The sequence below is a fragment of the Malus domestica genome, chromosome 08 (assembly GCF_042453785.1).
Source record: "Malus domestica chromosome 08, GDT2T_hap1".
NCBI lineage: Eukaryota > Viridiplantae > Streptophyta > Magnoliopsida > Rosales > Rosaceae > Malus > Malus domestica.
The window spans coordinates 16,199,722-16,227,645 of record NC_091668.1 but is presented as its reverse complement, the minus strand read 5'-3'; the positions used below and the strand labels follow the sequence as shown (position 1 = coordinate 16,227,645).

The 27,924-nt window shown below is 37.3% G+C and overlaps 1 protein-coding gene across 1 annotated transcript; it reads left to right on the top strand.

Moving 5' to 3' along the window:
* The first annotated feature begins 14,996 nt into the window (after positions 1-14,996).
* LOC103428855 (uncharacterized) lies at positions 14,997-19,379 on the top strand. The gene is made up of 5 exons (XM_008366983.4): positions 14,997-15,164; positions 15,595-17,341; positions 17,542-17,767; positions 18,169-18,251; positions 18,643-19,379. The coding sequence occupies exons 2-5, from the start codon at positions 15,674-15,676 to the stop codon at positions 18,703-18,705; spliced, it is 2,040 nt and encodes a 679-aa protein (XP_008365205.3). The 5' UTR covers positions 14,997-15,164; positions 15,595-15,673; the 3' UTR covers positions 18,706-19,379.
* The last annotated feature ends 8,545 nt before the right edge of the window (positions 19,380-27,924 follow it).

The window sequence follows — 27,924 nt, the reverse complement described above, 5'->3', positions numbered from 1 at the left end:
CTAGATGGATTTAGGTAAATTTATTGTATATCTTGTAAATAAGTGCATATTGACACTTACAAAAAAATTATACTTGTATGAAATTCATGGATAAGATAATAAAAGAATGATAAAATGCAAAAAAATTATCCAACAATGTCTCTCCAATAGATAAGATTTTTTTTTATATATTTTTTAATGAATTTGATGGTATAAGATGAAAGTTCATTTGATAATAAGTATGTATTACTTAATAAATATTTTTTAAAGATTATTTATTATATAGTGAATGAACTTAAAAAAAAAGTAAAAGGGTAAACGTGGTTTGCAGTCTGTAAAAAGGGAGGTGGGGGAACACTGCACCAAAAAGGGATGTGGGGAACACCACACAATATTGAATGTATGTTATCTGACAATTGATTAGAAGTTAATTAATTTAAAAAAATTAAATCAATGTGGGGGAGTGGGAAGAGAGAGAAACTCATTTATATCTTCTTCTTCCTTTCAACTTCTTCTTCTTCCTTTCGTCTTCTTCAAATGCAGAAGGCAGAACCAGAACAAGAACCCAGCTGTCTGCAATGACAAAAAGTCTAAAATGCCCAGACCGCCTAGGTCATCGAGTCGTCCGCCTAGGCCACCCAAGCACCGCCTAAGCTGCCTCCGCGCCTGCCTAATCCTCTTGCCAATTTTTCTCTCGATTATGGGCTACTCAGAGCGGCTAGCCACCTTATAGCGCCTAGGCCGATTTTTAGAACACTGATTACACTTACCATTATACTTGACAAAAGGGGCCTTAAGGGCCAACATTTCCTTGCTTGGTATCATCACATTGAGAATGTCTCAAAGATGAATGACATATCGTATGTGCTCAAGCAATCCCCTCCTCATGTACCTCCTACGAAACTAGCTTCAAATGAGGAGTGTCAAAATTATACTAGACACTTTGAGGATGACTTACAAGTCAAATGCTTAATCCTCACTTCACTTAGTGAAGAGCTTAAGAAACTACATGAGCACATGGACACTTCTTGTGACATGGTTGAAAGTTTGCATAAGATGCATGACATTGAGACAAGTAATGTACAATTCTCAAATGTTTGTAGTCTATTGAATGCCAAAATGGCAAAGGGGACATCGGTCCAAAAACATGGACAAAAGATGGAAAGGATCTTTCAAGATCTTGAGGGTTTAGGAACTTCCATCGATGGGAAAATGGCCCAAGACTTTTTCCTTGCATCTCTCTCGGATGATTTCACTAAGTTTATAGTAAACTATAAAGTGAATAGATTCGATCATACTTTTACCGAGATAATTGACATGTGCTGTGAGTTTAAACAAAGTTTCAAAAAGGACAGTGGGAGTGATAATGCAATCACAAGGAAAAGGTTGCATAAGAAGAAGGCAAGAAAATTCAAAGGAACATGCTTTCATTGTGGAAATGATGAACATTGGAAGAAGAAATACAAGGTGTGCATTGCGAGCCTTATGACACGAACTTTTGAAGGGACTATTTCTGTCATAGAAAGTGCTTTTACAGTAAACTCTAATTCCTGGATATTTGATTCAAGCGCTAGTCAACATATCTACAATTCGTTGCAGGGACTGACAGGGAGCAAGACAATGCGTAATGGGGAGATGATTGTGCGAGTTGGGAACAACACTAAAATATCTGCAAAAACAGTATGCACCTACATGCTAAAATTTCCCTATAGGGAAGTTTTGGAACTTAAAAATTGTTTATATTTTCCTTCAAGTATAAAGAATTTGATTTCCATCTCTATGCTTTTACGAGATGGGCACTCAGTATTGTTTGACAAAATGAGTTGCTCTTTATACTTGAACGGTTGTATTATCTCTCATGGTAATATGATCGAGGGACTTTTTCACCTAGAGACTAATAGCGGTTTACATTGTATTGACAGCAGGAATACCTCAAAACCCACAAAGGCTAGAGAAGAAGTTAACCGAGTTAAGCTTTGGCATCTTAAACTTGGACATGTAAACCAAGATAAGATTCGCAAGATGTTGAAAGACGGATATTTCAGCTCATTGGGTAATGACCAAATAGGCGCCTGTGAATCTTGTTTACTGGGAAAGATGTCTAAATCTCCATTCACTGGGAAATGAGAGCGAGCCAAAGAACTATTAGGGTTAATCCATACAGATGTATGTGGACCTATGTCCACTGCAGCACTAGGATGGTTCTTTTACTATATCACATTCACCGATGATCACTCTTGGTTTGGCTATGTGTATCTTATGAAGTACAAGTCATAATCCTTTGAAAAGTTCAAAGAGTTCAAGAATGAACTAGAGAACAAAACTGGGAAACAGATAAAGACCCTAAGATCGAATCGAGGGGGTGAATATCTAAGTAATGAATTCCTAGACTACCTCAAAGAGTGTGAAATAGTATCACAGTGGACTCCACCAGGAACTCCTCAACATAACTGAGTTTCTGAACGAAAAAAATATAACCTTGATGAACATGGTTCGTTCTATGATGAGTTCTACTGACCTACCAGTTTCGTTCTGGGGATATGCACTACAAATAGGAGCTTATTTGCTAAATAGAGTGCCTTCGAAGTCAGCTCCATAAACGCTATATGAGATATGGCATGGCAAAAGAAAAAATCTTAATCACATTAAGATTTGGGGTTGTTCGGCTTACGTAAAAAGGCTTGAAGCAAACAACCTTGCAACAAGGTCTATTAAGTGCTATTTTGTGGGGTATTCCAAACAGACTTTGGGATACGAATTCTATCACCCTGACGACTAGTTTGTCGCCAGAACTGCTATGTTCCTTGAGGATGAATTAGTTCTCAATGGAAGTAGCAAGAAAATGATAAAATTAAAGGAAATTCCTAATGAACCACAAACAAGCATTAAACAGACGGGCAACCATGTTCCTGAACCCCTAGCTCCACGTAGATTTGAAAGGGTCAACATGCCACCTCAGAGGTATGGCTTGGATAATGACTTTGGGCAATTCCACCTTCTAGGTGACAATGACACAAAAAAAAGACCCTATAGACTACACTGAAGTAATGTCTGACATTGATTCAAAGAGATGCCAAGAGGCCATGAAATCTGAGATGGATTCCATGTATCAAAATCAGGTCTGGACTCTTATAGACCCTCCAGAAGGTATAGTACCTGTTGGAAACAAATGGGTATTCAAGAGGAAGATAGACACTGATGGGAACGTGGAGACTTATAAGGCTAGACTAGTAGCCAAGGGTTACAGGCAACGAGAAGGGATTAACTATGAAGAAACCTTCTCTCATGTAGCCATGATTAAGTCCATTCGGATTTTGCTTGCTATAGTTGCATACCATGATTATAAGATATGGCAAATGGACGTGAAGACAACATTTCTGAATGGCTACCTAGAGGATGAGCTCTATATGACTCAACTTGAAGGTTTCGTGTCCAAGTCTGAAAAAACTAAGGTATGCAAACTTTAGAGGTCCATTTATGGACTTAAGCAAGCCTCCATGAGCTGGAATATTCATTTTGACACTGAAATCAAATCGTTTGGTTTTACTCAAAGTGAAGACAACAATTGTGTTTATCAAAAGGTCGTTGGGGATGCAGTTGTATTCCTAGTGTTATATGTAGATGAAATATTACTATTCGGGAATGACACTGTAGTACTTTCTTCTATAAAAGTATGGTTGTCCAAAACCTTCCATATGAAAGATTTGGGAGATGCATCTTATGTATTAGGGACAAAGCTCTATCGTGATAGATCCAAAAATGTAATTGGATTATCCCTATTTATGTACATAGATAAGGTGCTAAGTAGGTTCTAAATGGAACAATCGAAGAAAGGTTTTCTTCTTATGAGACATGGAATTCACCTTTCTAAATCCATGGGACCGAAAACTCCTGAAGAGGTATGATAGATGAGTAGGATTCCTTATGCATCCGCCATAGGAAGTCTCATGTATGCCATGATATGCACAAGGCATGATATCGCACATGTTGTGAGCATTACTAGTCAATATCAATCTAACCTAGGATCAGAACACTGGGTAGCTGCTAAGACGATCCTTAAGTACTTAAGAAGAACTAAGGACATGTTCCTCATTTATGGAGAAGCGACAGAGTTGCAGGTGGAAGCCTATACAGACGCAGATTTCCAATCTGACGTCGATGATAGAAGTTCAAACTTCGTATATGTGTTCACTCTGAATGGTGAGGCTGTTAGCTAGAAAAGCAAGAAATAAGATGTAATTGCTTATTCTAAGACGGGGGTTGAATATGTCGCTGCAGTTGAAGCCAGCAAAGAAGCATTTTGGATGAAGAAGTTCATTACTGAACTTAGAGTGGTTCCAACCATTACATCACCAGTAACTTTGTACTGTGATAATAGTAGGGCGATAGCTCAAGCCAAAGAACCCAGGGCTCATCAAAAGAACAAGCATTTTGACAGACGCTTCAATATCATTAGACCATACGCCGCCGAAGGGAAAGTCAACGTCCTCAAGGTTGCCTCAGCCGATAACATAGCAGATCCATTAACGAAGCCAATGTCTCAAATCTAACTTGACTACCACATGAAAAATATGGGTATTAGATACATGGGAAGGTGGCTTTGAGTGCAAGTGGGAGATTGTTGGAAGTATGAGCTCAAAGCCACTCATTTGATGTAATAACTTTTGGAATACTTATTGTGTTAAGCTATTATATGTTTAATGAAGGGCAAATCTTATTGTTAATCACTATTTATTGTATTATGTGTTTAAGCAATAAGGGAATCTAAGGAATGTATTTAATCTAAGAGAGAAGTGATCTAAGTAAGTTAGATTAAGAGACCTTTCTCTTATGTTCATTCCTAAAACGTTCCTAGCCATAGGATTGCCAATTGGGCATTGACAACCTACTAAGGTTAGTATGCGTTATGTTTACTCAAGCGTGAGTATGACTAGTCTCAAGTCATTTAGTGTTTGACACTAAGACAAACACATAGGTGCTCAAAAAGGGTAATCAAGTACACTAAACAACGATCAAAAGAGAGCTCGAACATACATGTCATGTAAGAACTTGTAAGTTGCAATATACAAAGTAGTCCTTTGACGTGAGGCATCATAGATGTCTAATGATTAGGTCCTTGATCTTTGATTATGTTAAAGGCATTCCATCAAGAGTGTCCATGACATTGTTGGGGTCAAGCTATCTAGTCATGTAGGCATATGAATGCACAACAAGGGATCTCTAACCTTCCATGGTGGAGGGAGAATACTCTGAGATATGATTCGGGAGTCTTTGTCTAAAGCAACGAATATGACTTTGGAAGTTTATTCCAAATCATATTCAATTGAATCATATAGAGAAGTATCACATTAGATAGTAAACATGAAACAAACTATTACTCAAACAATGTGATTAAGAGTATTGTATTAAAGAAGGACCGTATTGCATTGTAATTGTAACTGGATAGGTTCTCCAACCATTTCTACTTAGCTTGGGTAGCCATGACATACTGTAGGTGTCACTCATGGTTTGTGGAAGTCCTGAAGATTAGCAAACAATAATCTTCATCAAAGGGAGAATTGAAATGTTGTTTTAATTCACAATCGATTGTTAAAAGTAACAATCGCCCACTGCCTTGCTAAATGGAACCTAATGGATTGTAGACCGAGTAAGGATAAATGTGAAGATATAAAAGAGATGGATAAGCAATTAAATGGTTTAATTGAGAATGGTCAAGATGAATTAATTTGTTAATTAATTATACGAAAGGTTCGTATTGGGCTTTTAAGTTAGTTTCGAGTTTCGGGGCCTAAAAAGGTTTTTGGTCCTTAAGGCCCATTGAGTTTATGTTGTGTGACAACTAAAACTAAATGGAAAAATAGCCCAAGAACAAAGCTAAAACCGGCCACATTAGGGAGAGTGAGTTCATTGATGTATTACAAGTTTGTCACTCACTTGTGAGGTGGTATAAAGGCAACTTTATAGCCATTCCCTCATTAGGGTTTTCTTGAGGCAAAGAAGAGAAACTTTCTCTCTTTTTCTCTATAGAGGCCGGCCAGTTAGGGAGACTTTTACTAGCATAAAAAATCTCTCTAAGTCATCCATCTTCTTTTCACACTACATCTTTGGTGTGGAGACTTAGAGGTACCAAACCTTTGGTACTTTTGGAGTTCCTTTCCTCACATCCTCAAGGAGCAAGAGGAGCATCAAAAGGGAAGAAAAATCACAAGGAAGATCTAAGGAGCTAGGAGGTGACTTGAAGGTCTTCCACTTGGGTGAATCCCTTGTGTAAACAAGGATGAGCTTCAAGGGTAATGAATCTCAAAATCTTTTATTCTCTTTAATGTTGCTAAGAGTCTTGTGGTTCACCATTCACTAGGCTTTGAAAGTCATGGGTTTTTAGAATTGTTTTTTAATGCATGCCTACTTTAAAGTGTTATTAGTTTGCATATGTGTTCAAATGTTCTCACATGTTCTTAGCTAGGAGAAAATTTTTCCTTCATCAACACCATGGAGAAACATGTTGCTGAGATTTTTAGTTACTACAATTCTTCATGTGAGCTTTGGAAAGCCTTGCAGGATAAGTATGGAAATAAAAACAACCATGCACATGTATTTCAACTTAAGAAAGACATTTCCAGTGCCTAACAAGAAGGGAAAATATTTGTTCAACACCTTGGACTTCTCAAGACTATGTGGAATGAGTTGGATGTATACCTTCCATATACCATGGATCATGCCATTCTCCAGAAACGAGCCGAGGAAGACAGAATCAGCCAGCTGTTGGGGATTTTGAACTCTGAGTATGAGGATCTAATGAGTCACGCCTTGATAAGTCAAGAGCTTCTCACCTTCAACAATGTCTGTGCAACTATCCAACGAGAAGAGGTAACGAAGAAAGTGATGAATGTTGAGCACAACTCGAGATTGATTGAGACTCGTGCATATACCTCAAATTATAAGACCTTAGAGGCTAAGGTGTACAAGAGTAGAAATCCACACCTGAAATGCAAATATTTCAATGGCGTTAGTCATATGGAAGACAAGTGTTGGGAACTTCATCCTGAACTCAAGCCTAAGTTCAACAAAGATGGAAAAATGATACCAAGGTCTTCACAACAATTTCAACCTCAGTACAAGGCCCAACTTGCTAATGCTCATCCCTCTATTGTCTTACAAGGATCTATGGAGTTCACTGCCAATCCATTGTCTCTTATCAATGAGTTTGCAGCTTATCTTTACAGCAAAGGACCCGGAGGAGGTTCGCAAGCTTAAGGAAATGAAGAGAACAATCATGCAACCACATTAGGACAGTTTGCCAGCTTTCTTGATGGAAATGAGAAAGTTTCACGGGATGAAGCACCATGTATACTCAAAGCATTCACTATTGCCTTGTTAACTAGTACTGAAAATGATTGTTGGATAATTGATTCAGGAGCCACAAATCATATGACAAACAAAATCATAAATTTGCATCTTTTTAAACGTTTTTCAAATCCCTCACATGTGTCTGTTGCAAATGGAAAAACTGTTTTAGTTTTGGGAAAAGGAGAAATAAACTTACTCTCACACAAAACACCTTCCACTGCCTTACATGTACCAATCTTTCCTTTCCAACTTCTGTCAATTGGAAAGATCACAAGCACTCTAAACTGTCATGCCATTTTCTCACCAAATAACGTGATGTTTCGGGATGTTCTCACCATGAAGATGATTGGTGAAGGGGTCTTCATAAATGGACTTTACTACCTATGCAAGAATGCCTGTTTTACTCAGGCTCTTCAAGCTCAATCGAAGTCCATAGATGAAAACCAACTTTGGCATAAGAGATTAGCTCACGCCTCTGAAGTTATCTTGTCTAAACTATTTCCTTTGTGTAAATCACATTTTACTTGCGATACTTGTCAATTTTCTAAGTTTACTATACTACCTTTTGGTAACTCAATGTCTAGGACAAGTAAACTTTTTGAAATGGTGCACACCCATGTATGGGGACCAACAACTGAATCAATAGAAGGGTTTAGGTACTTTGTCTTATTTGTTGATGACTTCTCTCGAATGAGTTTTGTGTAAATAAGTGAAGTAGAGGTCATAAGTGTGGTCTTAAGCAATTGTTAATGCTTGAGGGACTTGATATTGCTGATCAATATGATGAAAATGTTGAGATTTCACCTAAGATGCAACTTGAATTGCAATGTATGCAGCTTAGCTCCTGTGCTTATTATGGCACCACAGTTAAGCAACAGGTCCAAACTATGAAGGTTCAAGGAACTCTCCATGGTCAATCAGTGACTGTTCTCTTAGATTCAGTAAGCTCTCACAATTTTATTGATTTTAAGCTATTAAAGCATTGTGGACATCATGCACAAGCTACCAAACCTTTAGAGGTTATGATAGCTGATGAGGGAAAGGTCAAGAGTTTAGGCTGTTGCAAATTTATGAAATTGAATGTAGGGGGTTATAATTGTGTTGTTGATCTGTTTGCCTTACCTTTTGGTGGTTGTGATATTGTCCTAGGAGTTAAATGATTGTCCATTGTCAGCCCTAAGCTTTGGGATTTCCAATTGCTTACCATGTAATTCTCAAAATAATACAGGCAGTACAAATTGCATCATCACATGCATGTCACTTCCTTGGTGCAAGAGGTATCCTTGTACCTTATAGATAAAGAGATAGGTAATTCTAATTTGGGGCTACTCCTATATTCCATAAAAGGTCACAAATTGGAACCTACTCACCTCAATTCTTAGCAGCTCTAAGAGTTACAAACACTGCTTGGTAACTTTGAGGGAATTTTTACCTTACCATCCCAATTCCCACCCTACAGGTTTCATGATCACCACATTCATCTCTGTCATGAAGCCTAACCTTAGGCCCTATCATTATGGACCCCTACAAAAATCTAAGATAGAAAAGGCAATCTAATAGCTCTTAGATGTAGGCTTCATAAAACCTAGTCCTAGCCCATTTTCCTTCCCTATGTTGCTTGTGAAGAAAAATGAGGGCACATGGCAAATGTGCACTAATTATAGGGAATTGAATGCACTCACCATCAAGGATAAGTACCTTATTCCGTTGATAGATGATCTATTAGATGAGTTGTATGAAGTTGTCTATTTTTCTAAGCTAGCCTTAAGTTTAGGCTATCATCGAATCCTCATGCATCCAGAGGTCATTGAGAAAACTGCATTCAGGACCCATGAAGGTCACAATGAGTTTTTAGTGATGCCTTTTGAGCTCACTAATGCTCTTGCAACCTTCCAGAACTTGATGAATGACATCTTTAAACCACATCTCAAAAAATTTATGCTTGTTTTCTTTGATGATATTTTGGCTTATAGTCATTCATGGGAGGATCATTTATTGCACTTACAAGTAATCTTCTCTATACTACAACATCATCAACTTTTTCTTAAGCAATCTAAGTGTTCTTTTGGGTAGAAAAGTGTGGAATACCTGGGATATGTTATATATGAGGCATGAGTATCTGCTGATCCATCAAAACTTCAAGTGATTAAGGATTGGCCCTTACCAAAGGTTATCAAAGAGTTGAGGAGATTCCCTGGTTTCACAGGGTACTATAGGAAGTTTGTCCCTGCATATGGAAGGATATGCCAATCTCTGTATAATCTTATTAAAAAAAGATGGTTTTAGTTGGGATGAATAAGCTAAAGCTGTATTTATCCATCTCAAGCACATCATGGCATCACCACAAGTGTTAGCCTTACCTAACTTTTCTCGACCTTTTGAATTAGAATGTGATGCTTCCAATGGTGGAATTGGAGCAGTTTTGCAACAAAACAAGAGGCCTATTGCTTTCTCCAGCAAGGCCTTGGGACCAAAAAATCAATGTCTATCTACCTATGAAAGAGAACGAATTGCAATTGTCTATGCAATGAAGAAGTGGCAGAATTATTTATAAGGAAGACATCTCATAATCAAGATTGATCACAACGGTCTTAAGTACTTTTTGGGACAGAGAGCCAACACTCTCTTCCAACAGAAGTGGGTGTCTAAATTGTTAGACTTTGATTATGAGATCAAGTACAAAAGTGGTGCTGAAAACATTGTTGTAAATGCTTTGTCTGGGGTCCATTTGGATGATGATATTACTTCAGATAATACTGTTTATGTTTTTATGGAATTGTCTGCACTGTCTTACCCCCATTTGAGGTGGTTAGATGAGCTGATGAGGTATAAGAACAAGATGAGTGGGTAAGAGCTAAGTTCAAAGAGGTTTCTGATTGCATCACAAAGGACAGTACTCCCCCTAACTTTGCTAATTACTCCATTGATAATTGTTTCTTATACTACAAGAAACTGTTGGTATTGAGCTGTACATCTCAATAGAGGTACAAAATCCTGCAAGAACATCACCATACACCAGTGGCTGGTCACCAACGAGTGGTGAAAACTTACCACAAGATTAAGAGAGGATTTTATTGGCAAGGGTTAAAAAGGGATGTCAAAACCTTCATAAGTGAGTGGCATCAATGTCAGCATAACAAGTTTGAGAACATTGCTCCTCTTGGACTCTTGCAATCTCTACCAATTCCATAATAAGTTTGGATTGATGTGAGTATGAATTTTATAATGGGGCTGCCAAATTGTCATGGGAAAACTGTGATTATGGTAGTGGTTGATAAGCTAACTAAATATGCACATTTCATAGCTTTGTCACATCCCTACACTGCCATTACTGTTGCTCAATTATTCATTGACAATGCCTTCAAGTTACATGGGTTACCTGGCACCATTGTGAGTGACAAAGATCATATTTTTGTAAGTGCATTTTAAAATGAGCTATTTAAGCTACAAGGCTCAAAATTGTGTATAAGTTATAGCTATCACCCTCAAATTGATGGGCAATATAAGGTCATGAATAGGTGTTTAGAGACATATTTGAGGTGCTTTGTAAGCGGTCAACCTAAGAAATGGGTCCAATGGCTTCCTTGGGCTAAGTGGTCTTTTAACACATCCTTTCACACTTCAGCTAAGTCCACACCCTTTGAGCTGGTATATGGGTATATCCACCTCCTAATGTGCAGCCCTATGAGATTGGCGCTGCTAAGCTTGACTATGTGGAGCAAAGGTTGAGAGAGAGACGGTATTTTAGCAGTTCTTAAGAGTAACTTAGAATTGGCACAAAAATTGAATGAAGTTGCAAGCAGATAAGAAGAGGACTGAGAGACAATTTAAAGTGGGAGACATGGTTTACCTAAGGTTGGTTCCATATCAATTGTAGTCTTTGGCAACCCATAGCGATCACAAACTACAGCCAAGGTATTTTGGTCCCTATCAAGTTCTAGAAAGGGTGGGAAAAGTGGCCTATAAACTCAGCTTACCCGCTTGAAGCAAAGTTCATCCAGTTTTTCAGGTGAGTTGTATGAAAAAAATAGTTGGGAAATAATGTGTTGCCACTTCATACACGACCTCAAGTCACGGATGATGGAATTTCTCTTTTGAAACCAGCAACAATTTTAAGCAGGAGAATGTACAAACAAAGGATGGTTGTTGGGGTACAACTCTTAGTGTAGTGGTTGAGACAGGATGCCATAGATGCTACATGGGTGCATTATGATGCTTTCAAAGCTAGATTTTGAGATTTTGCTATGTAATCTTGAGGACAAGGTTGATTTAAAGGAGGGAATATTGTTATGAGTTAAGTGGTCACCTTGATCACAAATTATTAAGTTAGGGTTACTTGTTATTGTTTTGGTATAGTTATACATTTTGTATTTCTTTATGGTCTTTGTTTAAGTGTTTTGGCTGTTTATGTCTACGTGGCAAGTCACAATATTGTAATGAGCTATATATGAAGCTCCACTCCCATTCTCAACGGTATGAAAATGAATTAAATACAATTTTACAAAAAATATATATGTTTCCTTCTTCCTTCTCTCTATTGCCATTGCTGCACCTTGCTAGCTCAAGTTAAGGTTGAACAAGCTCCTGGGAATTGATCATATCATAAGAACGAAGAAGTTTTGAGACAAGCTTGAATGATGTCCTCAGCTTGGTCATTGCAGATGATCTCCTTCTGGATATAGCCTGCCCATGGCTATCTCTCCTTGGCCCGAATTGATTCCTCCTCATCGTTATACTAAACGCAACTTTTAATTTTTTGTTGAATAACTTTTAATATTTTATTTAATTATTTTGAATTTAGTTTTAATTGATTTAAATTAAATATTTATATTGGTTAATAATTTATCCATGTGGCAATATTTAATAGACTTGTGGATCCACATGTGTCACATCAACATACTAACATAAATTTTGGTAGAATTCTAATAGAAGGACTACATTGATTTGCAACACCAATATTCAGGGACTACATTGATTGATTTTCATTTTCAGGGACCATCTTGATATAGGTCAATTTCAGGGACCATTTATGATAAAAACCCTTCATTAATTTTCAAATTTAAGGACCATCTTGATGGTGTGGGTCAATTTCAAAGACTATTTGTGATTAAAAAAAAAAGACTTGTGGGACCCATTTATATGCCACATCAACACATAACAGAATCTTTGACAAATATGGCGGAAGGACCACATTGATTTGTGATACCTATTTTCAAGGACTACATTAATCGGTTTTCAATTTCAAGGACAATTTGTGAGATAAACCCTAAATATATACACGTGTGTGTATGTATTAATCTTTATTTTTGTTTTTTATTTTGGAGTTATTGGTGATTAATTGGGATACTAACTCAATTTATACATTAGGCCTCTTTTGGTGAAAACCAATCAATGAGACTTTGTGATTAAACGTGCTAAAACATAGAGTGTTCGAAAGTCTAGTTTTGGAATATTTTTGAGGTTTGAATCATCTAGTATTCAAGATAATGATTACCCTGAGTTTTTAAAAGACTTACTTTGTAATCTTATGGAGTTTGATTTATTTTACTCTTAGTCTAGATGTTTACACAGTCATATGGTGTTATAATTTCACTCATATTTATAACTCGAATAATGATATTCACGTGGCGGTACATAAGGTACACAAAAATTTATGCAATTGAAACTTTATCAACTTTGAAAGGTTGTTGTACGTAAGAACATTAGACTTGTAGAAAACTTTTATGTATTACTAAATCAATAGACTTGTAGAATTATTCAATGAACGAAGAAGTAACTATTTTCCCGCCTTTTAGTGTAAATTATTATATATACTCAATCAAACAACTATTTGAGGTAAATAATAATATTGTTCGATGCCTATATTGGTGATTAATTATCAGAAATAAAAAAAACTGTGACTTTTTTTATTTATTTATAATTTTCAAGTTGTTAAAAGAAAAGTGTAGACAGATAAGAAAGGGTAAATGAATAAAAAAAGGTAAACGAATTAAAAAGAGGTAATTGGGTAAAAGAATATGTTGTTATGGTTAAATGGGTACGGTTAACCGTTTATAAACAGTTATGGGTATGAATATAACATTTTATGTAATTATCCTACAAGTAAACAGTTATATGAGTAATGGCTTAAACGGTTAGAGGCTAATCCACTCAAGGGCAGAGGGAGTCAGTTGACCCTCCGAACTCCGACGAATCTCTTTGGCTGTTTTGGTTGTTGCCCCTTTGATTGTTGGAGCCATTAGGGGATTCACAGTGGGTCAAAAGGGGTCAGTTGACGCGTGTAGAAGATAAATGGCTAGAACTCATGATGGATTGGTACTCCCTAGAAATTTGCATTTGAGAAGTTGTAGAAGATCTTGCAAAGAAGACGATCTATACGGTTAAACTTCAAGCATGACACGGTTTTCTATAATGGGTTCGGTTTTCTGCCTTTAATGAAACGGATTGTTCCATGGTTTCTTTAGTTTGCTAATAAATTAAAAACAAATAGTAACTAAATATTGTAGTACCAAATAAAGTATATTAGGGAAAAATAAATCAAATAAAATTGATCAAGTCCAGTTCAGGGGGACAAGAAAAAAAAAACAATGAGGATAAGAATGAATATTAAGAGAAGTTCACCTTGTAAAAGAATGAGAGTTTAATGGTGTGTAAACAAAATTGCCGAGTGAGACTTTGCATCATTCGGTAGTGTCTTGTGTGCACTGTTGTCGGTATTTATCAACCAACTTTCTTGCATATGTTGATATACGTTAACACACTCGATCGGAAGTTATCGTCATCTAACGATAATCATGCAATATGGCTCGGAAGAGGACTATAGCACACTCATTATTCAACAAAATGCCACACTAAAAATGTATGTGTTGTTTTCTTCCAACAAATTTGCGCAAGCTATTTTCTCACTGACGCCCTCAAGAATTTTTCCTGGATCTGTAAACGGCTATGAGTAAATAAATGCAGTTGTCCGCCCGCCATAACCTTTGTTCATCTCTACCCACCCTTTGTGCAGTATTGAGTTTGTCTGTAATGTAGAAACCAAGTTGTTTTAGTAATAAACAAGCAGAGAGCACACACTTTATGTGTGAATAACCGCTCACCTTCTCCCACGTTCTCCTTAAGCGCAACCGCTTCAGTTCATTCAAAGTATCCAAAAAACATCATGATTTCATTTACCTTTATGAAAAAATAATGATGGGACAATTTATCTTAATAAGTGCATATTTTTATCTTATGTATATATTTTGATACAAAATTACCATTTTGCCCTCTTTATGTAAATATGATGTATCAAAGTGAGGGTAAAATAGGAAAAATGAAGATATGATTGTCATTTTGCATTATTATTTTGCCCTCTTCATGTCAACATTGTGTATTCAAAAGTGAGGGCAAAATAGGAAAAAAATGGGCAAAAATTTGATAAGTCCTCTTCTCTTAATAGAATAGAATATATCTTCTCTTAATACTTAGGGCTGGTTTGATATTGTTGTGCTTTGAAAAAAAACTGTTTCTACTGTGCTGTGAGAATAAGCTCATTTTTACTGCTTCACGTTTTCAGTTTTTTTTTTTTTTTTTTCATACAAAACTATAAAAACAAGCTGTTTTTAAATATTTACTAACCACCTTTTTGAGCCTAACGTTTTTTAATACCCACTCAGTAACATATCAGTACTTATTCCTTTGGTTAAGTGGTATGTCGTATGGTCAGTCGTATGGTCAGTCCACAAGTTCAGGACACAAGTCTTTGCGATCTCGTCTGAGTTGTGTCTTCGGTTGTTAGGGTTCTCTGGCTCTTCACTCTTCGGTTCGAGCTCACCCTTGCAAACTCTTCCAACGAGGTAAAACCCAAATTTATTTACTCTTTTATTATTCTGCATTTTTTTTGAGGAATTATTCTGCCTATTTTACACTATTTTTATGCTTGTTTGAGTCTCACACATGTTGAATTTGTCATTTTTCTCACACAAAGTGTAAAAATTGGTTTTTCCTTTGTTTGGTTCCTCAGAAAACCCTAGAAAATTTTGGAAGCCCTAAACTTTACTGCTTATTTAAGGTTTCTATTTGTGGGGTTTTGCTATTGTTCAAAGAAAGTGTAGGAATTGGGATCTTTCGCTGGTTTTTCTTTTTCCTGTATTTTCTCGGAAGCCAAACAGGGGGTTTTCTCTTCCATTGACGTTAAAGGATTGTAGGTCACAATGCATGTTCTGGTTTCTGCTTTATTGGTTTTGATTTTGTTTTGGTTTCTTCTTGTTATTTCTGCGTTTTCAGAAAACAGAAGCTTGATAACGTAGAAGTAGTGTGAGAGACAAAAGAGGTGCTTTTGTGTTTGTGTGCTGGTTGTTGCTAAATGGCGCCAACTAAGTTGATAAGAAAGCTCAACAGTTTAAGGAAGGATTTTGAGGATGGTATGGGATCGGTGAGGTGCGGGAAGAGAGAGCGTGTTACTGAAAGGATATTTCAGCCCAATTCCTGCGGCAATGCCACAAAGAAAAGAAGAAAGTGCAGTATCCAAGTTGAAGGACAAGTACGGGATGAGGATTATGAGACATTCTTGATTTTTTTAGCTGACCATGGTAGTGATGTTGCTTATATTGACAATAAGTGGGTGGATGAACGGAATGATCATTCTGATGTCAACGTCATAAAAGATGATGATGGCAACGAAAATGGTATGTATGTTGGTGATGTTGGTGTCAACGTAAATGGTATGTCTGCAGATGATGTCGATGTCAATGCAAATGGTATGTCTGCGGATGATGTTGATGTCAATGCAAACGGTATGTCTTCAGATGACGCTGTTGTCAACGCAAATTGTATTTCTGTGGATGATGGTGATGTTAACGTAAAGGGTAGGTCTGTGGATGATGGCAATGACATCTTTGAGGTTAGGTCTTCAGATGATGGTCTTGCTGGTGATGGTGATGAGGATCCTGATTATAAGATACACTTGGATAAATTGACGAAAGGTGTAAAGTCCTGCATAAACAATAGGTCTGTGGATGATGATGATGATGTCCACATAAACGGTAGGTATGAGGATGATGGTGATGACAACGTTCATTTTATGTCTTTGGATGATGGTATTGATGATGAGGATCCTCAGTATAAGATATTCATGGAGAATTTGAGGCAAGATGGAAAGTCTTATGTACTGGAAGTTGTTGGAGATAATGGGAAATCAGAGCTGATCAAGTATGAAGAAGAAAATGAGATACTAGACGGGACGGATTTTGACACCCCTGAAACTTTGAAAAAATCTCAGGTGAAAGAGAAGCCTGAAACTTTGAGAAGGGGTACGAAGAGAGAACAGATACATTGCCTTAAAAATTCTGCCCTTCCTGTGAATCGAGAAGTGACTGAGAGCCCAAGAACTGTTAGGTATGATATGAGGAAAGAAAACAGGGCAATTCTGGAAGATTCTGTTCCCAAGAAAAAGAGTTCAGTGCTGAAGAAGAATATAAAAGTGGTAGATCCGGGTCCTGTTTTCAATAGGACAGATGGACGTTTTAATAAATTGCCTAATTTAAAGGTTCCGTATACTCCAGAAACTTTCAAATATTCTCCAATGAAAAAGAAAACTGAACTTAGAAAAACCCCGAGTTTTGTGATAACGGGAAATGAAAGGAGCTTGATAAAGAAGAAGAAGAAGAATGTAGATAAGAAAAATGCAAATGGTAGCACAGGGGAGCGCACTATTAAAACCCCTCCTGTAGAGGCTGTTCAGTTTACCAAGCAAGGTTGTGCAAATCAGAAAGTTGTTAAAGATAGTACAAAGGAGAGTCCTCTTAAAAGATCTTGCATGGAGGGTCTTTGTTTTGCCAAGCAAGTATGCAACTGTGGATTAGCAGATGAAGACTATATAAAGGTTTTAAGTTGTCTACAATTTGTTGATGAGAAAATGCTATATTCACCTCCAAACGGGAGAACGGTGATTCTTGGTAATGATGGACAGAGTTCTCCGGATGTTGAAACGAAAGTGGAACCATCTGATAGAAATTTTACATCATTTGCAGCTGTATGATCTTCCCCCATTTCTGTTTTGGTTTGTTTTTTCTATTTTATGCTGTTACATACACACACAAACACACACGCACACGCACACACCTAAGTTATGAGCATTTGTGCAAGCACACGTAGTGTGAGTGAGTTTTATTGATTCGTAGTATCTGAAATTTCTCTTTTGCTGGTTGTTGTCAATGCTTTGCAAATTAATAGGTGGATGCAGACAGTGGGCGGTGCGTTAAAACTCGTGATGCAAGTCATTCACAGTTTAGGAATGGGCTTATGAAGATTCTTAACAGGCCTTATGACTATGAAGAGTATAGAAGGCTCTTGAAAGAAGCGACTCACCAAAAGCCATTGGGGTACGACAGAAATCTGCGTAATGGAACCTGTCCAATAGAGGAGGAACTCAGACCTTCATATCTAAAACAGCACATAGGTTGGTTTTCTTTATAATGCATGAGTAAAGGGGCGTAGCATCAATTTACTGTTATTCGTCTTTCAACATTTTTTTCCCTGTTTGTCTGAATTGAATTTTAAAACAATATATAGATCAGTTAGGTTCTAAAATTTAAATGATCAATATGTTGAACGAAAGTAGGTTGAGATAATGTTTTTTAAGATTTGTGGCTGCTGTTCCTTCCATATTTAGGAAGGATTTGCATGTGACACTGCTTGTATACATGTTCGGATGGTTAGACGAACGGAAGCAGACATAGAGTATATAATTTGTTCCTTGCCAAAAAGTACCAAGGATTTAGATCCTTTTCTTTATATTGTTTGTATCCTTTCAATTTGATTGAATTTTAGTTTTAATTAATTTGTTTTCAATTTTTGCAGTCCTGAAGAGAAAGATTAAGGCAGCTCTCGGTGACCGCCCCAGAGTTTTGAATCTCTTGCGGGGGTTTTTCTACTGGCTGAAGGTTAATTGTTTTTTAGTTTTGTTGTATGTTTGTGCTTGATACTAGGGTTATATTATTGCTAATTAACATTTAATAGAGCGGTATACTGATTACAATTTTGTTAGGATTGATTATGGAATTTGTCCAGTTTTCTATACATATATTGATGTAGACTTCTGTTTTAAGACTGGAGGGATTTCATTAGTACATTCGCTGTGCTTGAAAGCACAGCGGTGAAAGCACACCTTGACATGTCTTTCCATTGTTGTTTCTGTGTTGGTGTATGACTTTTGCACACGTTTCTTTGCATGTGAGGTCCGGTGTGGGGTGCATTGCATCCCAGCTGATGATTATTGGATTCCCGTCCAACAACGGTCTTCTGATTTGTGTTATTGTTGCATATGTTTGCTAGAATGTGGCCCAAGATGAAAGCTTCTGTCCATGGAATGACTCATCTTGTTTGAAAGTGACTTGAAGGCAACTGTGATAAGAAAGGGGGGCTTGTGGAGTAGTAAATACCAACCATATGTGAAGTCAAGGGCTCTGGCATCCATGTTGTACTTTATTTCGCCATCTTATAGCAGCTTCCGTATGCAGTGCTCGATGTCCAAACCAATCAGACACAGTGTACTCTGTCAATGGAGCTCCCGGATTTTGCACATAGATATGTTAATATCTCAATAAGAAACAAGACCTTGGAAGCCTAGTTACAACTCTAAATGTAATGGAAACGCGGTTGAGGCCAATGAAAAAGGTGGTCCAACCTAATGTTTGTGATCGCATTTACAACTTATGGGCGCTTCTAAGGTGCGGAGTGAAATTGGACGGAGGAGCTGAATCGAGTGTATCGGTAGAACCGGGTGTTTGAGTGTTTCTAAATTCTCGTAAAATTCGGTCGGCACCTTAGAAATGGCGATTGCAGGAGGTCCAAAACCTCGATTCCCCAATTGCTTTTTGATTGGTAAGGTTGGATTCAAGACGAGCAAATGCAGAGAAAAAGGAGAATTTAACTTGCTTTTCTAAGCTATGATATGTTTGCATGAATTAAAATTTCGCACGTAAGGTTTGATATGTAAACCATTCAATTAATACTAGGCTAATAAAGTCACTCCTCAAGTTTTTGATGAATAACATTGAGTTATTGTATCATATTTTCTCTTGATCTCGTATTGTGTGTCTGCTTTTGTGTTAACACAAATAAGAACACGAGCACAAACATGATACAGATATATTTGAGGAGATTTCTTGATTTGTTATAGAAGCCGTTATTGACACTTGGAAATCATCATAAGAAAAAAATAAAAATACATCTAAAAGCGTGCTTGATAATTATTTAGGAGTTCCAATAATATTTTTACTATTCGAGCAGAAGATCCAAAATAAATTCAGAGAACTCGGGTTCAGGGGAAAACTCTTAACAATGAAAACAAAAATGCAAAAATATTTCGAGCTTAATATTTTTTTTTATCTCAACATTATAGAAAATGTACAGTATACAATTTACAAGGGGAAAAATAAAAAAACTAAAAAACTAAAAGAAACAAATAATCTCAATTCCCTAGCCAAGAAAAAAAAGTCTATAACAAAAGGGACAGCCAGGGGTACATCTGAGGACAATGAATTGGCTAATGTAGCCCCGGGTTCCGGTAAGAACACCGGATTCTCGTGCATCTGCTCTTTTCTTTCCGGTCTTACTCTCTGTGTCCTCCTATGCAAGGGATGCAATACTCGCCCATTGCAGAAACAAACTATGGGAAAATTAATTTTGCTCGAACCACATTTACAACAAACTAATTACTGCACAACGTACCTCTTCGCATGCTGTTCCCTCTTGAGCTGCCACTGTCAGGACGCATTTGTCTTAAACCTATCCAGTTCATCTAATTCTAATTCGGATGAATCGCTGTCACAATATGAAGCCTGCTCCCGTATTGGATCATTATTTTCTCCAGCCTCCTCCTCATCATTAACATCAATGCTGATGAAATCAGCTGACTCCGCCAACAATTATGTCATTGCTCTTCTCTGCACAGTGCTTTCCAGACACTGCTCATGGGTCAGGAACATTGACATCCTTGGACACAAAGTAACGTCCCCAAGCATTTCTTTGTTCCCTTGTTCGTCTCCTTTTCTTTTCCTTCGTTCCGTTTCTGGGGTCCTGAAGCTTGCATTTGGGCCCTTGTAGGCAGGCTCCAGTTGATTCGAAGGACGGGCAGACATAGCTATGCTTCTTCCGGCACTGTGAGGGAGACATATTTTACTTACTCCAAATTAGTGCATCATTGTTTGAGAGGGGGTTATTAACTAGCAAAATGTTACCAGAAAGCACCTTGCAAATAGTAAGAACAGTCCAGCATTCTTTCAGGAATGACCTGCATGAAGATGAAATATAAATAGTGAAATAAAAAGAAAATGATAAAATGTCCAAAAAGATGTGCAAAGTTCTGTTGTAGATCACGTGAAGTCCTGTCACATGGTAAACCTTATGGGACAATTTGCAGTTGGGATTGGAACATAAACCCTTCAGAAACTTTGTGCAGACTGCAACTTTAGAGGGTTCATGGATATAGGGACATTTTTCATCATCCTTATTGCACTTCCCAAATCTTGTAAAAAACTGACAGTAACCGCAGTCTGGCCGTGTGCAAGCTCCATCGAACTCTTTCACTAGCCAACATGCGAGTTCGCTTCTTCGGATTCCTAATAAGCTGATTACCATTGCCAATCCCCAGATATCTGCCAGTATGGAACGCATTTATATCCAAGAATTTAAAACTTGAGAAGAGCACAGCCATAATTTAGAGGTTAGTGCGTCAACACCATCAATTGGCATTCACATTGCTTGAAGTAATTTCAAGAATCTATCGTTATGGCATAAACGACAGCAACTTACTCATCATTGCCAATCACCAATCTCTTTGTAACATGAGATCTCTTGGGATCCTTTTCTGGATTGAGCATAGCAGAGCTTGAGGATTCACCATCTACACACAATACCCTCAATAATCACCTTATAATATTCTTTTGGAATTGCAACATACGGGTGTATGAGATGAAAAGTGTAGGGAAAGATTATTGTCATTGATTGATTGAAATTGACTAATACAAGCACTACTATATATAGTGAAAACTAAAGCAAAACCCTAATCCTTAATAGGCAAGAAACTCTAATATCCTTGGCCCACAAGAAAACCATAAACAATAATAAAATAATAACTAATTTTCCAACACCCCCCTTCAAACTCATGGCGGTTCACGTCATGAGTTTGCCAACAATCAAATGCGGACGCAAGCTCTATTAGGCGGACAAGACAAGACAAGCTCTATTAGGCGGACAAGACAAGACAAGCTCCATTAGGCTCCGTTAGGCGGACATGACAAGGCAAGCTTCGTTAGACAGACACGACAAGGCAAGCTCTGTTAGGTGGACAAGGCAAGACAAGCGAGCAAGTAAGTGAACAAAGAAACAAGCATGCGAGCACGAACAACCAAGTAAGCAATTTCCATACTACCAACTCCAATCTTCGCTGGCATCTTCTTCAACCGTCGAAGAAGCGGGTGGATGCAATTCAACAAATGCGGCCTTAGGTGGTGGTTGTTTTAACCCTTTCCGAGCTATCCAAGGACATTGGTTTTTCCAATGCCCTAGTTCTTTGCAATAGCTACATTGATTATGAGCAATATTTTTACCATGCTGCCGGTTTTGAGGTCTACATGACGTTGCCAAAGCCGATGGGTTCACCAAAGAAAGACTATGAGATTGTACCTGAACTTCTTCGGCTTGCAATTCATGAAGCATAGAATCAACGGAAGGAAAGTGTGTTGGATATATGTCAATAAGCTGTGATAATTTTATATATGCTAATAAATAATAAATAATAAATACGAATAAATATTGAACAGAGTATGAACAATGAAATAATTTAAAACAGAAAGATTGAAGATCGAGGCTTGCGTACCGCAATGTCCTTGAAATAGAAATTCGTCCCTACTCAGTGCTTGTAGTTCTACGGACGTCTGCTTCATCAGGATTCAACGATCAAGTTAGAATTCCAGCACCGGAAAACTTAACTTCTGGCGAACTTCTGTGAGGTTCTCTCAGAAAGGATGTTTGAGATTGTAGAAGAAGAATATTGATTTTCTGTATTCTAAATGTCATGCAGATGGATGTATATATAATAGAAGGATACCTGTTCACAGCAGGTATGAGAATGGGATGTGTCTGTTGGGAGACATCTTCTCTAGAGAGGTGCTTTGCTTTGTGTTCTTTATGAACTCTTCAGACTTCATCTGAAAGGATGAGTCTGTTGGTAAAAAATAATTAATTAATTAAATTCAAAATTAATTAATTAAATCCGAAAATAATTAATTAAATAATTTAATTATTAGAGCACGAGCCTAAGAACCCCAAGGCCCAAGGCCCATCTTTTGATAATTAATTATATATTAATTATAATTAATTACCAATTAATTAGTGCACCCCAAAGGCCAACCCCAAGGGTGAGCCCAATTTTATTCTCCAGACCTATTATTCCAATTACTTTCTATAAAGGACTAAGCCTTATAAAGTGATAAAATCTTTTGGGAATGACCAATGTAGGACAAAGAAATTTAAACTCAAACTATTCAAATTTCCAACAATACCCCATATTTGAGTTGAAATTTCATTCAAACTCCAACAATTACCTCACATTTGAATGCAAATGTAAATGCAAATGGATGACTAGGCTGCCTAAAACTGAGAGAGAATAGACATGATATGCATCGAGTGAAGTGTCTTTTAGACTTGAACTTACACTCATGAAAACATATCGGGTTTACTTGGTGACGCAGTGGATGTGGAAGATCTTCAACTGTTCACCGCAGTAGTAAACCGAGACAATATGCTACACACATATCATGTCTGCCACACGTAAATTCATACGGTTGTGTTCATTTTGGCCCTGAACATATCCCGAATTTCGTAGGAGCTTTAGAGAATTTAACCATGTCAATTCTCATAAATGTGGCCCAAGCCCAAGGCCTAAGGCCCATCTTTTGATAATTAATTATATATTAATTATAATTAATTACCAATTAATTAATGCACCCCAAAGCCCAACCCCAAGGGTGAGCCTAATTTTATTCTCCAGACCTATTACTCCAATCACTTTCTATAAAGGACAAAGCCTTATAAAGTGGTAAAATCTTTTGGGAATGACCAATGTGGGACAAAGAAATTTAAACTCAAACTATTCAAATTTCCAACAATACCCCATATTTGAGTTGAAATTTCATTCAAACTCCAACAATTACCTCACATTTGAATGCAAATGTAAATGCAAATGGATGACTAGGCTGCCTAAAACTGAGAGAGAATAGACATGATATGCATCGAGTGAAGTGTCTTTTGGACTTGAACTTACCCTCATGAAAACATAACGGGTTTACTTGGTGACGCAGTGGATGTGGAAGATCTTGAACTGTTCACCGCAGTAGTAAACCGAGATAATATGCTACACACATATCATGTCTGCCACACGTAAATTCATACGGTTGTGTTCATTTTGGCCCTGAACATATCCCGAATTTCGTAGAAGCTTTAGAGAATTTAACCATGTCAATTCTCATAAATGTAGCCCAAGCCCAAGGCCTAAGGCCCATCTTTTGATAATTAATTATATATTAATTATAATTAATTACCAATTAATTAGTGCACCCCAAAGCCCAACCCCAAGGGTGAGCCCAATTTTATTCTTCAGACCTATTACTCCAATCACTTTCTATAAAGGACAAAGCCTTATAAAGTGATAAAATCTTTTGGGAATGACCAATGTGGGACAAAGAAATTTACACTCAAACTATTCAAATTTCCAACAATACCCCATATTTGAGTTGAAATTTCATTCAATCTCCAACAATTACCCCACATTTGAATGCAAATGTAAATGCAAATGGATGACTAGGCTGCCTAAAACTGAGAGAGAATAGACATGATATGCATCGAGTGAAGTGTCTTTTGGACTTGAACTTACCCTCATGAAAACATAACGGGTTTACTTGGTGACGCAGTGGATGTGGAAGATCTTGAACTGTTCACCGCAGTAGTAAACCAAGACAATATGCTACACACATATCATGTCTGCCACACGTAAATTCATACGGTTGTGTTCATTTTGGCCCTGAACATATCCCGAATTTCGTAGGAGCTTTAGAGAATTTAACCATGTCAATTCTGATAAATGTGGCCCAAGCCCAAGGCCTAAGGCCCATCTTTTGATAATTAATTATATATTAATTATAATTAATTACCAATTAATTAGTGCACCCCAAAGCCCAACCCCAAGGGTGAGCACAATTTTATTCTCCAGACCTATTACTCCAATCACTTTCTATAAAGGACAAAGCCTTATAAAGTGATAAAATCTTTTGGGAATGACCAATGTGGGACAAAGAAATTTATACTCAAACTATTCAAATTTCCAACAATACCCCATATTTGAGTTGAAATTTCATTCAAACTCCAACAATTACCCCACATTTGAATGCAAATGTAAATGCAAATGGATGACTAGGCTGTCTAAAACTGAGAGAGAATAGACATGATATGCATCGAGTGAAGTGTCTTTTGGACTTGAACTTACCCTCATGAAAACATATCGGGTTTACTTGGTGACGCAGTGGATGTGGAAGATCTTGAACTGTTCACCGCAGTAGTAAACCTTGACAATATGCTACACACATATCATGTCTGCCACACGTAAATTCATACGGTTGTGTTCATTTTGGCCCTGAACATATCCCGAATTTTGTAGGAGCGTTAGAGAATTTAACCATGTCAATTCTCATAAATGTGGCCCAAGCCCAAGGCCCAAGGCCCATCTTTTGATAATTAATTATATATTAATTATAATTAATTACCAATTAATTAGTGCACCCCAAAGCCCAACCCTAAGGGTGAGCCAAATTTTATTCTCCAGACCTATTACTCCAATCACTTTCTATAAAGGACAAAGCCTTATAAAGTGATAAAATCTTTTGGGAATGGCCAATGTGGGACAAAGAAATTTCTACTCAAACTATTCAAATTTCCAACAATACCCCACATTGAGTTGAAATTTCATTCAAACTCCAACAATTACCCCACATTTGAATGCAAATGTAAATGGAAATGGATGACTAGGCTGCCTAAAACTGAGAGAGAATAGACATGATATGCATCAAGTGAAGTCTCTTTTGGACTTGAACTTACCCTCGTGAAAACATATCGGGTTTACTTGGTGACGCAGTGGACGTGGAAGATCTTGAACTGTTCACCGCAGTAGTAAACCGAGACAATATACTACACACATATCATGTCTGCCACACGTAAATTCATACGGTTGTGTTCATTTTGGCCTTGAACAGATCCCGAATTTCGTAGGAGCTTTAGAGAATTTAGCCATGTCAATTCTCATAAATATAGCCCAAGCCCAAGCCCAACGCCCATCTTTTGATAATTAATTATATATTAATTATAATTAATTACCAAATAATTAGTGCACCCCAAAGCCCAACCCCGAGGGTGAGCCCAATTTTATTCTCCAGGCCTATTACTCCAATCGCTTTCTATAAAGGATAAAGCCTTATAAAGTGATAAAATCTTTTGGGAATGGCGAATGTGGGACAAAGAAATTTCTACTCAAACTATTCAAATTTCCAACAATACCCCACATTTGAGTTGAAATTTCATTCAAACTCCAACAATTACCCCACATTTGAATGCAAATGTAAATGTAAATGGATGACCAGGCTGCCTAAAACTGAGAGAGAATAGACATGATATGCATCGAGTGAAGTGTCTTTTGGACTTGAACTTACCCTCGTGAAAACATATCTGGTTTACTTGGTGACACAGTGGATGTGGAAGATCTTGAACTGTTCACCGCAGAAGTAAACCGAGACAATATGCTACACACATATCATGTCTGCCACACGTAAATTCATACGGTTGTGTTCATTTTGGTCCTGAATAGATCCCGAATTTCGTAGGAGCTTTAGAGAATTTAGCCATGTCAATTCTCATAAATGTGGCCCAAGCCCAAGGCCCAAGGCCCATCTTTTGATAATTAATTATATATTAATTATAATTAATTACCAATTAATTAATGCACCCCAAAGCCCAACTCCAAGGGTGAGCCCAATTTTATTCTCCAGCCCTATTACTCCAATCACTTTCTATAAAGGACAAAGCCTTATAAAGTGATAAAATATTTTGGGATTGGCCAATGTGGGACAACGAAATTTCTACTCAAACTATTCAAATTTCCAACAATACCCCACATTTGAGTTGAAATTTCATTCAAACTCCAACAATTACCCCACATTTGAATGCAAATGTAAATGCAAATGGATGACTAGGCTGCCTAAAACTGAGAGAGAATAGACATGATATGCATCGAGTGAAGTGTCTTTTGGACTTGAACTTACCCTCATGAAAACATAACGGGTTTACTTGGTGACGCAGTGGATGTGGAAGATCTTGAACTGTTCACCGCAGTAGTAAACCAAGACAATATGCTACACACATATCATGTCTGCCACACGTAAATTCATACGGTTGTGTTCATTTTGGCCCTGAACATATCCCGAATTTCGTAGGAGCTTTAGAGAATTTAACCAAGTCAATTCTCATAAATGTGGCCCAAGCCCAAGGCCTAAGGCCCATCTTTTGATAATTAATTATATATTAATTATAATTAATTACCAATTAATTAGTGCACCCCAAAGCCCAACCCCAAGGGTGAGCACAATTTTATTCTCCAAACCTATTACTCCAATCACTTTCTATAAAGGACAAAGCCTTATAAAGTGATAAAATCTTTTGGGAATGACCAATGTGGGACAAAGAAATTTATACTCAAACTATTCAAATTTCCAACAATACCCCACATTTGAGTTGAAATTTCATTCAAACTCCAACAATTACCCCACATTTGAATGCAAATGTAAATCCAAATGGATGACTAGGCTGCCTAAAACTGAGAGAGAATAGACATGATATGCATCGAGTGAAGTGTCTTTTGGACTTGAACTTACCCTCATGAAAACATAACGGGTTTACTTGGTGACGCAGTGGATGTGGAAGATCTTGAACTGTTCACCGCAATAGTAAACCAAGACAATATGCTACACACATATCATGTCTGCCACACGTAAATTCATACGGTTGTGTTCATTTTGGCCCTGAACATATCCCGAATTTCGTAGGAGCTTTAGAGAATTTAACCATGTCAATTCTGATAAATGTGGCCCAAGCCCAAGGCCTAAGGCCCATCTTTTGATAATTAATTATATATTAATTATAATTAATTACCAATTAATTAGTGCACCCCAAAGCCCAACCCCAAGGGTGAGCACAATTTTATTCTCCAGACCTATTACTCCAATCACTTTCTATAAAGGACAAAGCCTTATAAAGTGATAAAATCTTTTGGGAATGACCAATGTGGGACAAAGAAATTTATACTCAACTATTAAAATTTCCAACAATACCCCATATTTGAGTTGAAATTTCATTCAAACTTACCCCACATTTGAATGCAAATGTAAATGCAAATGGATGACTAGGCTGTCTAAAACTGAGAGAGAATAGACATGATATGCATCGAGTGAAGTGTCTTTTGGACTTGAACTTACCCTCATGAAAACATATCGGGTTTACTTGGTGACGCAG

What these genes read in the sequence shown, in the direction of transcription:
- LOC103428855 (XM_008366983.4), top strand. Translation starts at nt 15,674, where the DNA reads ATGGCGCCAACTAAGTTGATAAGAAAGCTCAACAGTTTAAGGAAGGAT. An exon ending in ATTTTACATCATTTGCAGCT is followed by an intron (nt 17,342 to 17,541) that starts GTATGATCTTCC and finishes GCAAATTAATAG; the next exon opens with GTGGATGCAGACAGTGGGCG. An exon ending in ATATCTAAAACAGCACATAG is followed by an intron (nt 17,768 to 18,168) that starts GTTGGTTTTCTT and finishes CAATTTTTGCAG; the next exon opens with TCCTGAAGAGAAAGATTAAG.